The 16635-nt window shown below is 38.2% G+C and overlaps 1 protein-coding gene across 1 annotated transcript; it reads right to left on the minus strand.

Annotated features, from left to right (window-relative positions):
- Window positions 1–2204: 2204 nt before the first annotated feature.
- Window positions 2205–15306, minus strand: LOC139975034 (tartrate-resistant acid phosphatase type 5-like). The gene is made up of 6 exons (XM_071982645.1): window positions 14935–15306; window positions 7049–7245; window positions 5984–6111; window positions 5178–5381; window positions 4470–4617; window positions 2205–2470 (listed from the first exon to the last, which is right to left on the minus strand). The coding sequence occupies exons 1-6, from the start codon at window positions 15098–15100 to the stop codon at window positions 2222–2224; spliced, it is 1092 nt and encodes a 363-aa protein (XP_071838746.1). The 5' UTR covers window positions 15101–15306; the 3' UTR covers window positions 2205–2221.
- Between the last annotated feature and the right edge of the window lie 1329 nt (window positions 15307–16635).

The raw sequence follows: 16635 nt of genomic DNA on the forward strand, positions 1-16635 counted from the left end.
TATGAACATTCTTAGAGATAATTGTACATAGGTTGACAATTTTATTTGCAATTGCGCCATCTTCCTGTTCGGTCGTATCAGAGCCGTATGTAGAGCTGAATATATGGCTCTGACTGTCCCCAGTAGCCATCGAAAGGTGCACATTATTGTAAATTACAATAACAACAACAAACAACCCAAACAAATCAAAACAAACAAACACTCATAAAAAAGTAGAAACTTTGGGTTGCTCTCATCAAATAATTCCCCGCCACAAATGTGTATAGAATTAAAAAAAGTAATAAACTAATGTGGGATAAATGTAATAATTTTCTGATCCCCAATCCCGCAATACTTTGAAACAAATCGTTTCACAACCAACATTGTTCCACACCGAGTCGCTTACGAGTCCCCAAAATGAGAACGCTGATGCATGGGTCACCGGTTAAGGGTTAGTGTTAAGTAAGGGCTCATGTATATAAGTCATTCTCTCTTACAAAAGTGGAGAGATGAAAAGAAAGAACTTGACACCAACATCATCCCCATACGCTCTTAGGCTTTTCCGCACCGTCAGAGTTTTTCACGTAGTGATAGACGGGTAGACACTTGGTCGTTGTGGGCACTGTGATATACGTCCTTTGAATGCCTGTATACACATTAACAAGCCTGTATACACGTGGAGGGGGGGGGGGGCTTAATCGGTAACAAACGTATGCTCAAAGGTGGTGAAGCCACTAACAGCCCACCCCTTCCCCTCCCAACCCTGTCCACAACACCGTACATCAGATTGGGGGTAACATTGGTTGGAATAGATTCATATTTCATCAAAAGGTGTAATTCAGTTTATCCCGACACGAAACAAAAGAGACACAATGACAATGAACAGCTTGGTCAATCATGTGAATTTATGAGTCCAGTTATATAATAACTATAATGTTCTAATATGTTAAAAACACATTCATGGCCTAAGACAACAATATGCTCAAACATGATGACGTCACTCTTTCTCCTCCACCCACCCACCCCCCTCCCTCCCTACAATATCTTTCTTCATAACAATTATCCAGTTATTTATTTATTTTCACGATTTTGTCCACATTTTCGAGTGTTCTTGAAACTATCGTCTTCACTCTTTGATTGCAATTCCACATCTTTATATGTAAAACGATTTATTAACGGAAAAATAGAATAGACCTAAGAAGTGCTTAAGTACAACAACAGCAGCAACATCTTTAGGACAGCACTGCCAAAGATGTGACGAAGGCGGGGGGGGGGGGGTTGGTGGAGCAAGTCTGATCGGCAATTCTTCCCGCTGCAGTGATAGAGAGACATACTACTTCTCCTTCCAAAGTAGCTACATCACGGCTAAGGTATAACCCAGCCAGAACTGAGCCCCGAATAATCAGCGGGAAAAAGGTCTTTATTGGCTAAGCCATGTATTGGCACCCATTAAACCAACGAAGAAGACATTTCTTTAGGCACCAACTGGGACCGACTGTATCATTCATGTTGCCATATCGATAGTAAAGCCCTGCAACTGCACTCTCTTAATGCATGTCTTATCGTTAACGAGAAATATTGGATATTTCAAGTTCACGTTTTGATCACTTTTGGAAGAGAGTAAGATAAGTGGCGAAGCATGTCAGATAATTATGGGGTATATAATTGTATTGACACTGAAATAAACACTATTGGGGATTGGGTTGAGAGGGCCTATCCGGGAGAGGCTGGAGAGGGGCATCTTGGCGAGATGGGAGGAAAATGAGTTGGTCCGAAATTTTGGTCAGTCATGAATCATTTGATAAGTAATAACAAGAGAAAGTGAGGAGGGATGGTTAGTGTTTGAGTTTGATGCAAAGCGCGCACGATCAATTTTTTCCGACGTTATAATTTCAATCAATGCAAAGAATACTTGCGAAGCAGTAGCTAGAGTTAATATTGACTTAACGTGGAGAAGGCCTGGTACAGAGCAACAGGTTTCCTTTGTTTCTTGGTAATATCGACGCCTGGGAATTCTTAAATGAAAATTTGATCGATACATAAACCATAAAATGCCATAACCCCATATTGCATTAAACTGTACCGGCGTGTACAAAATATACGAACGGGTAACTTTAAAATAAATCATATTAAATTTTATTCCATTCTATATAGCTGTATAAAATATCTATATTTACTCCTGAGTAAACTCGGGAATCATTGAATAATAAAGACGCGTTTTTCCCCATCTTCTTCTGATTCTTTAGTAACCGTATCTTGGTCCAAGTGTTGTCTCGTAAAGGTCACACTTAACCACCGAATCAGTGAACGTCACAGTCATATTCTGCGCAGTCGCAGATACATATGCAAATCCACCTTGACCCCATTTAGCGCCATAATGGAATCGTTGCCAATCTGCTGGGATCGTAGAACTGAAGTCAGTGGACGGGTCTATGTTATGACCAGCCCCGGAAACGAAATACTCAACAGTGGAATCGTCCTCATGTATGTGCTACAATAAAAAATAAACATTTTTAAAAAAGGAGCAGAAATCAAGGATGTTTCCACGTTGTAATATTGAAGGTGTACCTTGCTCTGCTACCATCTTTGCTATTATACTGTCATTTATACTCGATCATTGAATTGAAATACCGACAACATCTAGTCTGTTTGACAAATGCTCTCTTAGTACAAGCTTTCGGTACACACATATTATAGCGTCATCTACCTATTTCCCAAGGGCGGCGGAACCGGGGGGGGCACAGGGGGCACGTGCCCCCCCCCCCCCACTTTTCCTCAGGTTAAAAATGTGCCCTTTTTCTACATAAAAATTGAGGTGTCTCAAGTTAGCAGGAGGCCAGGGAACCAGAATCAACACTCGGGAAGGGCCGTTTCAGGCCATCTGAGGGGTTTGTAAAACCAAAAATTTTCTTGTACACTCCGCGCCAACTCATGGTGGCGCTCCGCTCAGATAGTCGTGCATACAACTTTGCAAATCCTGGCTACGCCCCTGACTTTTAATGAATTTCTGTGGGTCAAACTCAAAGCAATTTCGAATGGAAAAAAAATTGTTAAGATATTGACCAGAAATAAACTCTAATTTGGAAGATTCCTAGATTAGCAACTAGTATGATTTCACCTCATTTTGTCTCAAAAGAAAACTTGTTCCTTGTGTCCCAATTTGCACATTGGATATTGCAGTGCTAGTATGCATATTTTCCTTGAAGGGGGGGGGGGGGGGACGTTGATGGAGTGATGTGTATACGCAAATAAGATAATACAATAAGAGTTATAAAAGGTACTAAATATAAGGCTGTATCAGTCCAATCGAATTTCTGAAAAGTGCCCTTTGATGTCGGTGCCCCCCCCCCCCCAGATTAAAAGTGCTTCCGCCGCCCTTGCTATTTCCTAATAAGCAGAGTGGCGCAGCGGAATCGTGCTGGGCCCATGCATAAATCCAGAGGTCCGAGGATCGAAGCCTGTTATATCTGCTTTAGTTTTGCTTTAGTATCCGCTCTGTTATATCTGCTTTAGTTTTGTTGTTGTAAACATCGTTGATATTTCTTACGGCGATATGACATTGGAGTCGCTTTATCTAGAGGTCAAAGGATTGAAACCTAGCTTTCCCTATGTTCTATCCTATGTTCTATGTAATTTGATCACATCATGTGTCATCGAGCATTGAATTAATACCGACCGCTTTCTTGAAAGAAAAACACACACTTGCACCTAGTCCAAAGCTGCTCATCACAAGCATGTAGGCTAAGTTCTATACATATTTCCCAAGAAGCAGCGTGGTGCAGCGGAAGCGTGCTGGGCCCATAACCCAGAAGTCCGGGGATCGAAACCTCGCTCTGCTATAGCTTTTTTTTTTTGGCTCTGTTATCATCGCTGATTTTTCTGATGACGATATGATATTGCTATCCATAAACTAGAAGTCTGAACCTTGCTCTGCTTTGTTCTTTACTACGTCAGGCACTGACTTACTTTAATAAATTCTATGTTATTTATGACACTTTTGTTCAGAGTAAGTAAATAAGTGGACATTTGAGATTATCTGTCTCTTATAAGTTTAGTATACGTTTGAATGTCTATGTCTCTTTGGACTGTTGTCGGTCAATCCCTGATGTTGGTTCTGTATCTAACGAACATTAATTGGGTACATCATCCTCTCTGTTGACATGACTGACCATTGACTGACCCATGACTGACCATTGACTGACCATTGACTGACCATTGACTGACCATTGACTGACCATTGACTGACCATTGACTGACCATTGACTGACAATTGAATGACAATTGAATGACCATTGACTGACCATTGACTGACCATTGACTGACCATTGACTGACCATTGACTGACAATTGCAAAACCCATTTCAGACAACATAAGAAGGAAAGTCAAACTCAAATATAGCAAAATCAGGGCAAGGACAAAACAAGAATCATCACATCAAACGAAAGAAAAAACGTCAAGGAAAATATACCTGTGAATTGTCAATACGTACCTGTAAGCAATGATCGTGACCTCCAAAATAAGCGGTAACGTTGTATGTCTCCAGTATTGGCTTGATCATCTTGACCAAGCAGTCAGTCGGCCCATGATGCGCCACAGACCACACTGGATAATGCCCCGCCACAATCACGTAAGTTTCCCTGCATCAAGGAAAGGTTTTAGCTTCAAAGTTAATCACATGATTATTATTATACAGGAAAGTAGAGCGTCTGAAGATGACGAATTATGATGACGGCACCCACTCAGATCACCATCTAAAATCACCCATTCATATAATAATAATAATAATAACTGTTTTTTGTATAGCGCAGTTGTCCAGAGCACAAGGCAATGTTCAAATGCGCTCCCAATATACAAACAAACAATATGTGTATATTGTACGCTGAAAATGAATGGTCCACTCATGTTCAAACTTCGACGACGACCAGTTTGGTTTCACCCGCGAAATCATTTTCCTTCGCTGGAAAGTTTAATTGACTAATAATGAACAAGTTTAAAAGTTTAGGAATACATTCAAAGGATCAGAGGATCAAATAATCAGATCGTGATAACATTAATACTGCAGTTGAACTGTATACATTGCGATTGTTTGTAACGTTGCCCAACGCATATGTCATATTTTATACATATTCATGATTAGGATATACCCCTCACATCCCTGGCTAGGCAAAATGCATCTGCAAATATACTCCATGTATACCTTGCTAGAGAAAGTTCGTTTTCCAACCATCTAAGTTCACTGGATGAAGCATTCTTGTCTGTGGGTCCAATTGGAGGCGAACCAGGTACACTGTGGTTGACGTTACCGCAAATTATCATCGTATCCACCATAATTAGTCTTAAAGCTGCACCATCAGTGTTTGGAATAGGGAACCGCTTTGAGTAGTAGAGTGCTGGGTAATTCCTATATGGTATAAAACATAATAAAAACATGTATAAATAATATATATATATATATATATATATATATATATATATATATATATCGTAATGAGTTGGAAAATCAAGAACAGTGAAAAAACTTCCAGCCTCCACCGGGATTCGAACCACGGGCCTTCCGCTCTATACGCGGACACCCTATAGCCACTATGGCTATGGACGCTGATTGTCCAGAGGATCGAAACCGGTAAGGAACGTCGTAATTCCACTGTTGGCGTTTGTCACCTGTATCGAACAATACTAGTTCTGTATTTGGTGACATATTTTGCCTTACTCTAGAGATCAAACATGATGCTAACCAACTCGAAATCATTTATGATTCCTAAAGCCGGATCTCGAAAGAAACACTTTGAACAGTCTGTTCAAATATATATATATATATATATATATATATATATAAAGTACAAAAATACAGTAGAAAATTTGCACCCCAAAGTGTCAAAAATGTATATCAATGTGTGCAAATCTTTGAATATAACGTTGCCTATTCATGGCATGAGAACCACACTTTTATAAATTGTCTGGAAGTCGGATTAAATAAAGTGACAATGAAATCCAAAATGTCACCATCTCTCTGAGTATTGACTGTATTCAATCTGTGCGGAGACGTTGCCATCCCAGTCATGGTTACCAGCCGTGATATACCAAGGAACATCGCGGAGGGATTCGGCGTTGTATACCCTCTCAAAAGTGTCCTATAGATAAGTAAAATATATTTGATGCACGAATGGAGGTGAACGATAGGTCAAAGAAACGGAAGTATTGAGATGAGAGAGTTAAATAATGAGCGATTGAATGAAAGAACAAGTGACTGTTAAAACATACAAACACACAGATACACAAAACAAACACGCCAACGAATGCAATGAAGATCTTACAGACAATATCGCAGTGCATCACTTCTGTGAATAAATAATTGAACGAACAAACGAACGAACGAACGAACGAACGAACGAAAGAACGAACGGACAGACGGACGGACGGACGGACGAACGAACGAACGAACGAACGAACGAACGAAAGAACGAAAGAACGCACGAACGAACCAATGAATGAATGAATGAATGGACGAAGGAATTAACGAATGAAAGAACGGACGAACGAACGAACGAACGTACGAACGAACGAACGAATGAATGAATGAATAAAGGAATGAATGAATGAATGGACTAAGGAATGAATGAATTAATGAACAGACGAACGAACGAATGAGCGAACGTACGAACGAATGAATGAATGGATAAAGGAATGAATGAATGAATGAATGAATGGATAAAGGAATGAATGAATGAATGAATGAATGAATGAATGGATAAAGGAATGAATGAATGAATGGAAGAATGAATCAATTCAAAATTGAGTCCATGAACTAAAGAAACGATCGATCAATCAAATATATGTATGAATAAATGAACGAATAAATCAATCAGACAATCATATAATCTTTTAACACATAGATCGATTCGTGAACGGTATAATTTCATACAGTTTGAATTGGTATTTACGCCTTTGCCATGGAATGGGGAATTTGTGTAGATGAGAGGGAGGGGGTACATGGGGTGTGAACTAGCGCTTTGGGGGTAGGGGGTTACATGGGGTGTGAACTAAAGCTACAAGAAAGCAAAGCTATACCTGAAATCTTGAATCGTTAACATGACTAACACCGTTGTAGTAAAAGTTATCACCCAGTTCAGCTATGAAGTCTAAACGGAATTTAGCGGTTAATGAGGTAAGCGCTCGAGCAGTTTGGAGCTGTTCTGAGGTCGTATACGGAGGGTGCTGATCTCCACCGATGTCACCAATCATGACGAAATGGAGACCATCCTCAACTTTAAAAGGAAAGAAATGAAGTGTGCAAGTTACTCTGCGAGCTTAGAACTGGTCTGGCATGGGAAAGGGTGTCAATAGACTACAGTGACAAACAGAGATGAATAAAACAGAGGTATGAATGACGCCAAGAGATTCTCAGCTAGAGACCCATAGACGTGTATTTGGCATGTCTTATATAGAGCAAGTTCTTGGGACGAGGGTTGGTGGCTGGTAGGAGGGTTGGTAGGAGAAAGGGTGGAGGGGGGGGGGCTGGGCTGGAGAATCAAAGCGGTCTCCTATTTATTGTATAGGGCAATCTCGCCTTTCTGTTATAGCGATGACATACAAAAGTCGATTAGTTTACACTTGACACGGGAGTTGTATAGAACGCCATTAATGTAACAAATGGTAAATGACAATTTATTTCACTGTCCATTGGTATCTGAGCGGTGTGAGAAAGGTCACGGTTATATAGAGTTGTTTAATACAGCCGACTGTTTTATCAAGTAACTGTATTCGTTTTTTTTGTACTTTAGAGAGAATATTTGTTGTAATGTAAATCGCATATGGTAAATTCAATCACAAAAATGAATTGTATTTTTTAACTTTTGACCTGGAAGCCGTAAAAGGATGTCACTAATATACATGATTGAAATTTTAATTCGCTATAAGCTTCGACAAAAGTTTATCGCTTTGGCATCTGATATGTTGTCCTTATAACTAAATTCATATGGACTGTAATTCCCGAGAAAATATTGTGATATGTGGTTCATTTGAAGTTATAAGAAACTTGTTTCTGTTAATTTATTAGAGTTAATGAAACAATGCATGGTTTAACATAATTAATCATTTATAGTATTATTAAGCCTGCACTGCAGAGGAGGAGTCTTGGTCTTCAATTTAGTCTTAAATGGGCATTCAAGAGATTTCATAATATTTTAAAGCCGTATACGATGAAAAACTTTATTAAAAACATTATTAGCACTCATGCAATTTCGCTTTTCTTTTCAACTATGAATTATATTAATTAGACCAAACATCTGGCTAATGTCACCCTTTTAGAGGGCAACATTTTGAGATCGGGTCATCAGTTATAGACCTATGATGTAACATCACCCGTAGTAAACAAGTATATCAGGTTCTTTGTAACCGGAAAATATCTCTTTAGGTCATCTAATACGGAAGCAACATAAGACACAATAATCTAGGAACACGTATAAGATTATTATGACTTGGCAAGGACAAATTGTCTTGTATTTCGTAACCTGGGTATTTTGTAATTCTATTTTTAAAACTAGTTTAACAACTTGTGAAACAACAGATGAACATTAATAATTAGGCCAAGACTGGGGAGATGATGACATCACCGATTAGAGAACATTTAAAGGAGCATTGCAAGCATGAATACTTATTACATGATCATTATAAGTTGACCGTTTCAACTTGGTATAAATGTACATTATTCCGCAATTAGTAGGAACAACAGAGTGAATAACCTGATCTTAGCAAATTAGTTGAAAAGGTCTTTGATTTTTCTCCTCTTTTTAATCTACAAATAATTATCCCGCAAAGATAACAAATATATTGAAAAGATAACTCTCGATGATTTCGACGAAGCCTTGAAACCAATTTTACAATAAAGCCAACATTTCAATCAGTGAAGAGAACAAACTCTTTCATTTGGGGATTAAAATGACGTGAATGATCATTATTTTAACTTCAGTAATATACTGACGGACATATGTAAACCGCAGTCCACAATATAATCATAAGTACGTAACGAATAGGCCTCACGCTAAACAACAAGGGCGGGTATACCCTTTTTTTCATCCTAGACATGTGATAAATTGAAACTGTTCCTAGTTTTAGTCAATTAGTACACCAGCTCCCCATGCCTGCAGTGTATATACTTAAATACAAGAACAAGCTCATTGGAAAGAACGATTTCCTATGTTCAACGCTATTGTTCACCCCAACGACTTTGAGTTTGTTTTAGGGAAGTGAACTTTCATGGACGGGCTATAGGTGGACATATATGTATTTTCTCTTCTTTTAACGTACAAGGGGTTGTTGCTGTGGATTCTCTCACGTATGTCACCCAGAAGAAAATGACATAGTTAAGACGTCAAATGGTGCAAATATTAATTAGGGATTAATAGTCTAAACGCAACGTTGTGCTAATAAATACTTTTGAACGTGAAAAATCCCTTGATTTAACGTCCCCCCCCCCCCCTCCCACTATCGATCTATAGGTGTAGGAGTGTAGGTAGGGCCCTCTGCCACTCCTTGACACTTCCTCTTAGCGCATGCCACTGATTTAAGCTACGTAATGCGGTCATCGGTGAATGACCTATAGTGCAATACATGTATACGAAATACACTTGAATACCACGCACCTCTTGATTAGATTACCTTAAATCATACAGTCTATCGGTTACGTGAAATGTCAGCTCTTCCCAATATGACAAAATGAAATCCACTACTAGACTGATATGATGAAAAAAAAAAAAAAATTTAGTACAAACTTCCACCTATTAAGGGAAGAGGAAGATGTTACTGTCATCATTGGTTCTTTTGAGATATCATTTAGTTACGTGCCCCATATACATACGAATTCTTTATGCGCATGTCACATGCACGTTAAAAGTCACACACAAACGAATACATGCTAATCATATATAGATTTGTAAGTCGATGCACGGATACCAATGACCATTCATTCTTACTATTACATATAATACTGTAAAACCGTTTCTACTTTGTTTTTGATAAACCGGATGTTGTCTTTTTACAGGCTAAAGTCACCTATACTTTACCAATTATCTTTCGGTTAATGTAATTTCGGAAACTGGTAAAGTCATGAGAAGGTTCACAGCGAGTCACACATTTTGAACGTCAATTATAGATTTGTATATACTTGTCGCCTTGGAATACGTTAAATTGATCGAGTTAAGGAGAATATGAAACTTAAACGTTTAATTCCTGTTACAGATCGTTGAAAACACCAGCAAAAATGTAAGGTCACTGATTTCTATAAGTAACGTATTCCTGTAGTCGAGAAAAGGGCTTTTGAACCCGTCTAAGGTTCATCAAACTTAGTGATTGGAGTTCATATTATAGTCTGCTTTAAGGGAGTGACTTTAATTGATATGTCGTAGACTGTCAAAACAGATGGGCCGTGTTTTTGTCTTTACTACCTTTAATGTTTGAGAAATGACTATTTAAACATATGTGGCTCATCAATAAAAGTGGCTGGTGTACTTGGTCTAACAGATGTCAAAAACACTATATCAGTACCGTACTTTATTTTTTTACAATGCGTTGCAACTCAAGTACAAACTTGTAATTGAATGTCATTGTGATATGTGGTTCATTTGAAGTTATAAGAAACTTGTTTCTGTTGATTTATTAGAATTAATGAAACAATGCATGGTTTAACATAATTAATCATTTATAGTATTATTCAGCCTGCACTGCAGAGGAGGAGTCTTGGTCTTTAATTTAGTCTTAAATGGGCATTCAAGAGATTTCATAATATTTTAAAGCCGTATACGATGATAAACTTTATTAGAAACATTATTAGCACTCATGCAATTTCGCTTTTCTTTTCAACTATGAAGTATATTAATTAGACCAAACATCTGGCTAATGTCACCCTTTTAGAGGGCAACATTTTGAGATCGGGTCATCAGTTATAGACCTATGATGTAACATCACCCGTAGTAAACAAGTATATCAGGTTCTTTGTAACCGGAAAATATCTCTTTAGGTCATCTAATACGGAAGCAACATAAGACACAATAATCTAGGAACACGTATAAGATTATTATGACTTGGCAAGGACAAATTGTCTTGTATTTCGTAACCTGGGTATTTTGTAATTCTATTTTTAAAACTAGTTTAACAACTTGTGAAACAACAGATGAACATTAATAATTAGGCCAAGACTGGGGAGATGATGACATCACCGATTAGAGAACATTTAAAGGAGCATTGCAAGCATGAATACTTATTACATGATCATTATAAGTTGACCGTTTCAACTTGGTATAAATGTACATTATTCCGCAATTAGTAGGAACAACAGAGTGAATAACCTGATCTTAGCAAATTAGTTGAAAAGGTCTTTGATTTTTCTCCTCTTTTTAATCTACAAATAATTATCCCGCAAAGATAACAAATATATTGAAAAGATAACTCTCGATGATTTCGACGAAGCCTTGAAACCAATTTTACAATAAAGCCAACATTTCAATCAGTGAAGAGAACAAACTCTTTCATTTGGGGATTAAAATGACGTGAATGATCATTATTTTAACTTCAGTAATATACTGACGGACATATGTAAACCGCAGTCCACAATATAATCATAAGTACGTAACGAATAGGCCTCACGCTAAACAACAAGGGCGGGTATACCCTTTTTTCATCCTAGACATGTGATAAATTGAAACTTTTCCTAGTTTTAGTCAATTAGTACACCAGCTCCCCATGCCTGCAGTGTATATACTTAAATACAAGAACAAGCTCATTGGAAAGAACGATTTCCTATGTTCAACGCTATTGTTCACCCCCAACGACTTTGAGTTTGTTTTAGGGAAGTGAACTTTCATGGACGGGCTATAGGTGGACATATATGTATTTTCTCTTCTTTTAACCTACAAGGGGTTGTTGCTGTGGATTCTCTCACGTATGTCACCCAGAAGAAAATGACATAGTTAAGACGTCAAATGGTGCAAATATTAATTAGGGATTAATAGTCTAAACGCAACGTTGTGCTAATAAATACGTTTGAACGTGAAAAATCCCTTGATTTAACGTCCCCCCCCCCCCCCCCACTATCGATCTATAGGTGTAGGAGTGTAGCTAGGGCCCTCTGCCACTCCCTGACACTTCCTCTTAGCGCATGCCACTGATTTAAGCTACGTAATGCGGTCATCGGTGAATGACCTATAGTGCAATACATGTATACGAAATACACTTGAATACCACGCACCTCTTGATTAGATTACCTTAAATCATACAGTCTATCGGTTACGTGAAGTGTCAGCTCTTCCCAATATGACAAAATGAAATCCACTACTAGACTGATATGATGAAAAAAAAAATTAATTTAGTACAAACTTCCACCTATAAAGAGAAGAGGAAGATGTTACTGTCATCATTGGTTCTTTTGAGATATCATTTAGTTACGTGCCCCATATACATACGAATTCTTTATGCGCATGTCACATGCACGTTATAAGTCACACACAAACGAATACATGCTAATCATATATAGATTTGTCAGTCGATGCACGGATACCAATGACCATTCATTCTTACTATTACATATAATACTGTAAAACCGTTTTTACTTTGTTTTTGATAAACCGGATGTTGTCTTTTTACAGGCTAAAGTCACCTATACTTTACCAATTATCTTTCGGTTAATGTAATTTCGGAAACTGGTAAAGTCATGAGAAGGTTCACAGCGAGTCCGACACATTTTGAACGTCAATTATAGATTTGTATATACTTGTCGCCTTGGAATACGTTAAATTGGTCGAGTTGAGGAGAATATGAAACTTAAACGTTTAATTCCTGTTACAGATCGTTGAAAACACCAGCAAAAATACAAGGTCACTGATTTCTATAAGTAACGTATTCCTGTAGTCGAGAAAAGGGCTTTTGAACCCGTCTAAGGTTCATCAAACTTAGTGATTGGAGGACATACTATAGTCTGCTTTAAGGGAGTGACTTTAATTGATATGTCGTAGACTGTCAAAACAGATGGGCCGTGTTTTTGTCTTTACTACCTTTAATGTTTGAGAAATGACTATTTAAACATATGTGGCTCATCAATAAAAGTGGCTGTTGTACTTGGTCTATAACAGATGTCAAAAACACTATATCAGTACCGTACTTTATTTTTTTACAATGCGTTGCAACTCAAGTACAAACTTGTAATTGAATGTCATTGTGATATGTGGTTCATTTGAAGTTATAAGAAACTTGTTTCTGTTGATTTATTAGAATTAATGAAACAATGCATGGTTTAACATAATTAATCATTTATAGTATTATTAAGCCTGCACTGCAGAGGAGGAGTCTTGGTCTTCAATTTAGTCTTAAATGGGCATTCAAGAGATTTCATAATATTTTAAAGCCTGAAAAACTTTATTAGAAACATTATTAGCACTCATGCAATTTCGCTTTTCTTTTCAACTATGAAGTATATTAATTAGACCAAACATCTGGCTAATGTCACCCTTTTAGAGGGCAACATTTTGAGATCTGGTCATCAGTTATAGACCTATGATGTAACATCACCCGTAGTAAACGAGTACATCAGGTTCTTTGTAACCGGAAAATATCTCTTTAGGTCATCTAATACGGAAGCAACATAAGACACAATAATCTAGGAACACGTATAAGATTATTATGACTTGGCAAGGACAAATTGTCTTGTATTTCGTAACCTGGGTATTTTGTATTTCTTTTTTAAAACTAGTTTAACAACTTGTGAAATAACAGATGAACATTAATAATTAGGCCAAGACTGGGGAGATGATGACATCACCGATTAGAGAACATTTAAAGGAGCATTGCAAGCATGAATACTTATTACATGATCATTATAAGTTGACCGTTTCAACTTGGTAAAAATGTACATTATTCGGCAAATTAGTAAGGAACAACAGAGTGAATGACCTGATCTTAGCAAATTAGTTGAAAAGGTCTTTTGATTTTTCTCCTCTTTTTAATCTGCAAATGATCATTCCGCAAAGATAACAAATATATTGAAAAGACAACTCTCGATGATTTCGACGAAGCCTTGAAACCAATGTACGTTTACAATAATGCCGACATTCAGTCAGTGATGAGAACAAACTCTTTCATTTGGGGATTAAAATGACGTGAATGATCATTATTTTAACTTCACTAAATATACTGACTTACATATGTAAACTGCAGTCCACAATATAATCATAAGTACGTAACGAATAGACCTCACGCTAAACAACAAGGGCGGGTATACCCTTTTTTTCATCCTAGACATGTGATAAGTTGAAACTATTCCTAGTTTTAGTCAATTAGTACACCAGCTCCCCATGCCTGCAGTGTATATACTTAAATACAAGAACAAGCTCATTGGAAAGAACGATTTCCTATGTTCAACGCTATTGTTTAACCATTTCCCTTTTTAGGGAAGATTTTCGTTGTAAATTTCTCTATCTTACCAATAACTTACAAATGCCAAGTATTCTTCTTAACGATTAAGGTAAGGTTTATTCTTGCACACACCCATAATATCATAGCTGTTATAGGAAAGGTTGGCACGTAATAATTAACGTTCGCCCATTGTCTGACCAACTTAACACGTCCATTAGAAGCGGGAGTACATGCGCGTTACCCCACCATGTCCCCCACCCCCTCGTCTTGTAAAAAATAAATAAATATGTTTGTTTATGAAGAAATAGTAATTTCATAACAGTTGTGCTCAAACTGTGCCCTTATGTTGAAAAACGTAAAACTCAGTACTGGCATTTGATCTCCGCTTTGAGGTGGTTTGGTGGTTTAACCCGCTCAAACTAAATTTCATGTCCCACTGCCCCTCGAAGTCTGCTCTCCCCCCCCCCCCCAATATTGATAGATTGACCACACTTCCGCCACCTCTACCATTAATTTGCAATTTAAGACATATGTAATTTGATAATCGTTCTTACCTTGTTCTTGTTCTGGCGGTAACTGGGATACCGGTATCGCTGTTGTCGGCTCTATTTTCGGTTCCTGATCCTCGTCATAGCTGGCGAAATAACTGCAGGCACTAATCAACTGACAAAGACACATCAGAGAAACAAACAAGACCAATAACCGGTTATAAAATGCCATATCTCTCTGCAAAAGCAAATTACTTTTTTTTTAATCTAAAATATTTGATTTTTTATTTCCCCTCCTTTATTTGTCTTACTTTATTATGTGTGGTTAGTTATGTATTACGTTACAGTTTTATTTACAAACTCGGCGTAAGACTGCTCGTGTTGACCAGTGGAGGCGGACCAACTAACTGCGAGATTTCTGTACATGGATCAAAGTGACGCTTGTATTTATTCACATGTTGGTGATCATACTCTGTACCGGATGTTCTCCGTTCCGGACTCTCTTTATCTGTGGCCTTCTTTCTACGTTCACCCGTATTACTGGCAATGATGGCTACAAACACACTTTGGGGAAAACATTGCGTGCGTTCTATGTCGTTTCAAAATGGTAAGGAAACAAAATATCAACAAGGTACAGTTATACAAATGGTCGGAAAAAGCCAGAGATTTGCAGTATTTTGTTCAGATATAGGGCCTATTGGCATTTACATGACATAATTGTTATCAATGTATTGAAGTTGTTGCAACATGATATTTGCGAGCTATATATACACGCAAGGATGTTTTTCAATTGATACGACATAATTCAGGCGCGTATCCAGGGGGGGTGTTGGGGGCGGGCGACCCCCCCCCCCCCCGGTAAGACAAAGAGGAGAGAAAAAAAGAGAAGAAAAAAGGAAAAAAGAGAGGGAAAAAAGAGGAGGAGGAGAGGAAGGAAGGAAGGGAAAAGAAAATGAAAAAAGAGAGAAAAAAGAGAAAAGGAGGGAGTAAAAGAAAAACGCCAAGACACCGGGAAGAAAAAGAGGACAGTGACATCATTACTGCGCTGATCCCTTTTGTATACACAGGGTAGCCAGTGACTGATCAAGGAATTTGGAAGGGGCGTGCGCCTCACCCTACCCCTAACATCGTCAACTCCATTTTTGACGTTTCCATTTTGTCCTCTCTCACTAATGTATATGTACATATATACTAAATATGGTCTATCATAACGCGTGTGTGTGTATATGAAACCTGCTATGAAACCAACTGTGGCTGGTCTCGAACTCGACCGTGTCGTCGGGGAACATGACGCATTTCGGGAAGGGGCGACCGCCCCCCCCCCCCCTTGAGCATACTTTTGTATAATATCGTGAGTAATTTCAAAATAAAAAATGCTTAGATGCAACTTAAAAGGCCGGGGAAGTGTCATTTCCAGCAATCTGGGAGGCATTTTCGACCAAAAATGTTCTTGTACGCTTCGCGCCAATGGTGGCGCTACGCTTAGATAGTTTGCCTACAGGCTTCGCTCCTCATTTGGCAAATTCCTCGCTACGCGCCTGCTCGAATTTGTAACGCAAACAGCAGATATCACATCATATCAATGAGCATGAAAATGGCGTTCCAGGATGAACAGCCTCAAAACTGTCTATGTGTGAAGTCACGGACATAGGAGCACAATTTGATTTGGGGCTGTTACGACTTGCCCGAAAAAAAAATAACCAAAAGTTTTCGGGCGCCTCGCGCGCGTTCAAATCATCTTAATGTCAGTATTGTAACGTTGACCAG

This window comes from Apostichopus japonicus, chromosome 2 (assembly GCF_037975245.1).
Source record: "Apostichopus japonicus isolate 1M-3 chromosome 2, ASM3797524v1, whole genome shotgun sequence".
Lineage (NCBI taxonomy): Eukaryota > Metazoa > Echinodermata > Holothuroidea > Aspidochirotida > Stichopodidae > Apostichopus > Apostichopus japonicus.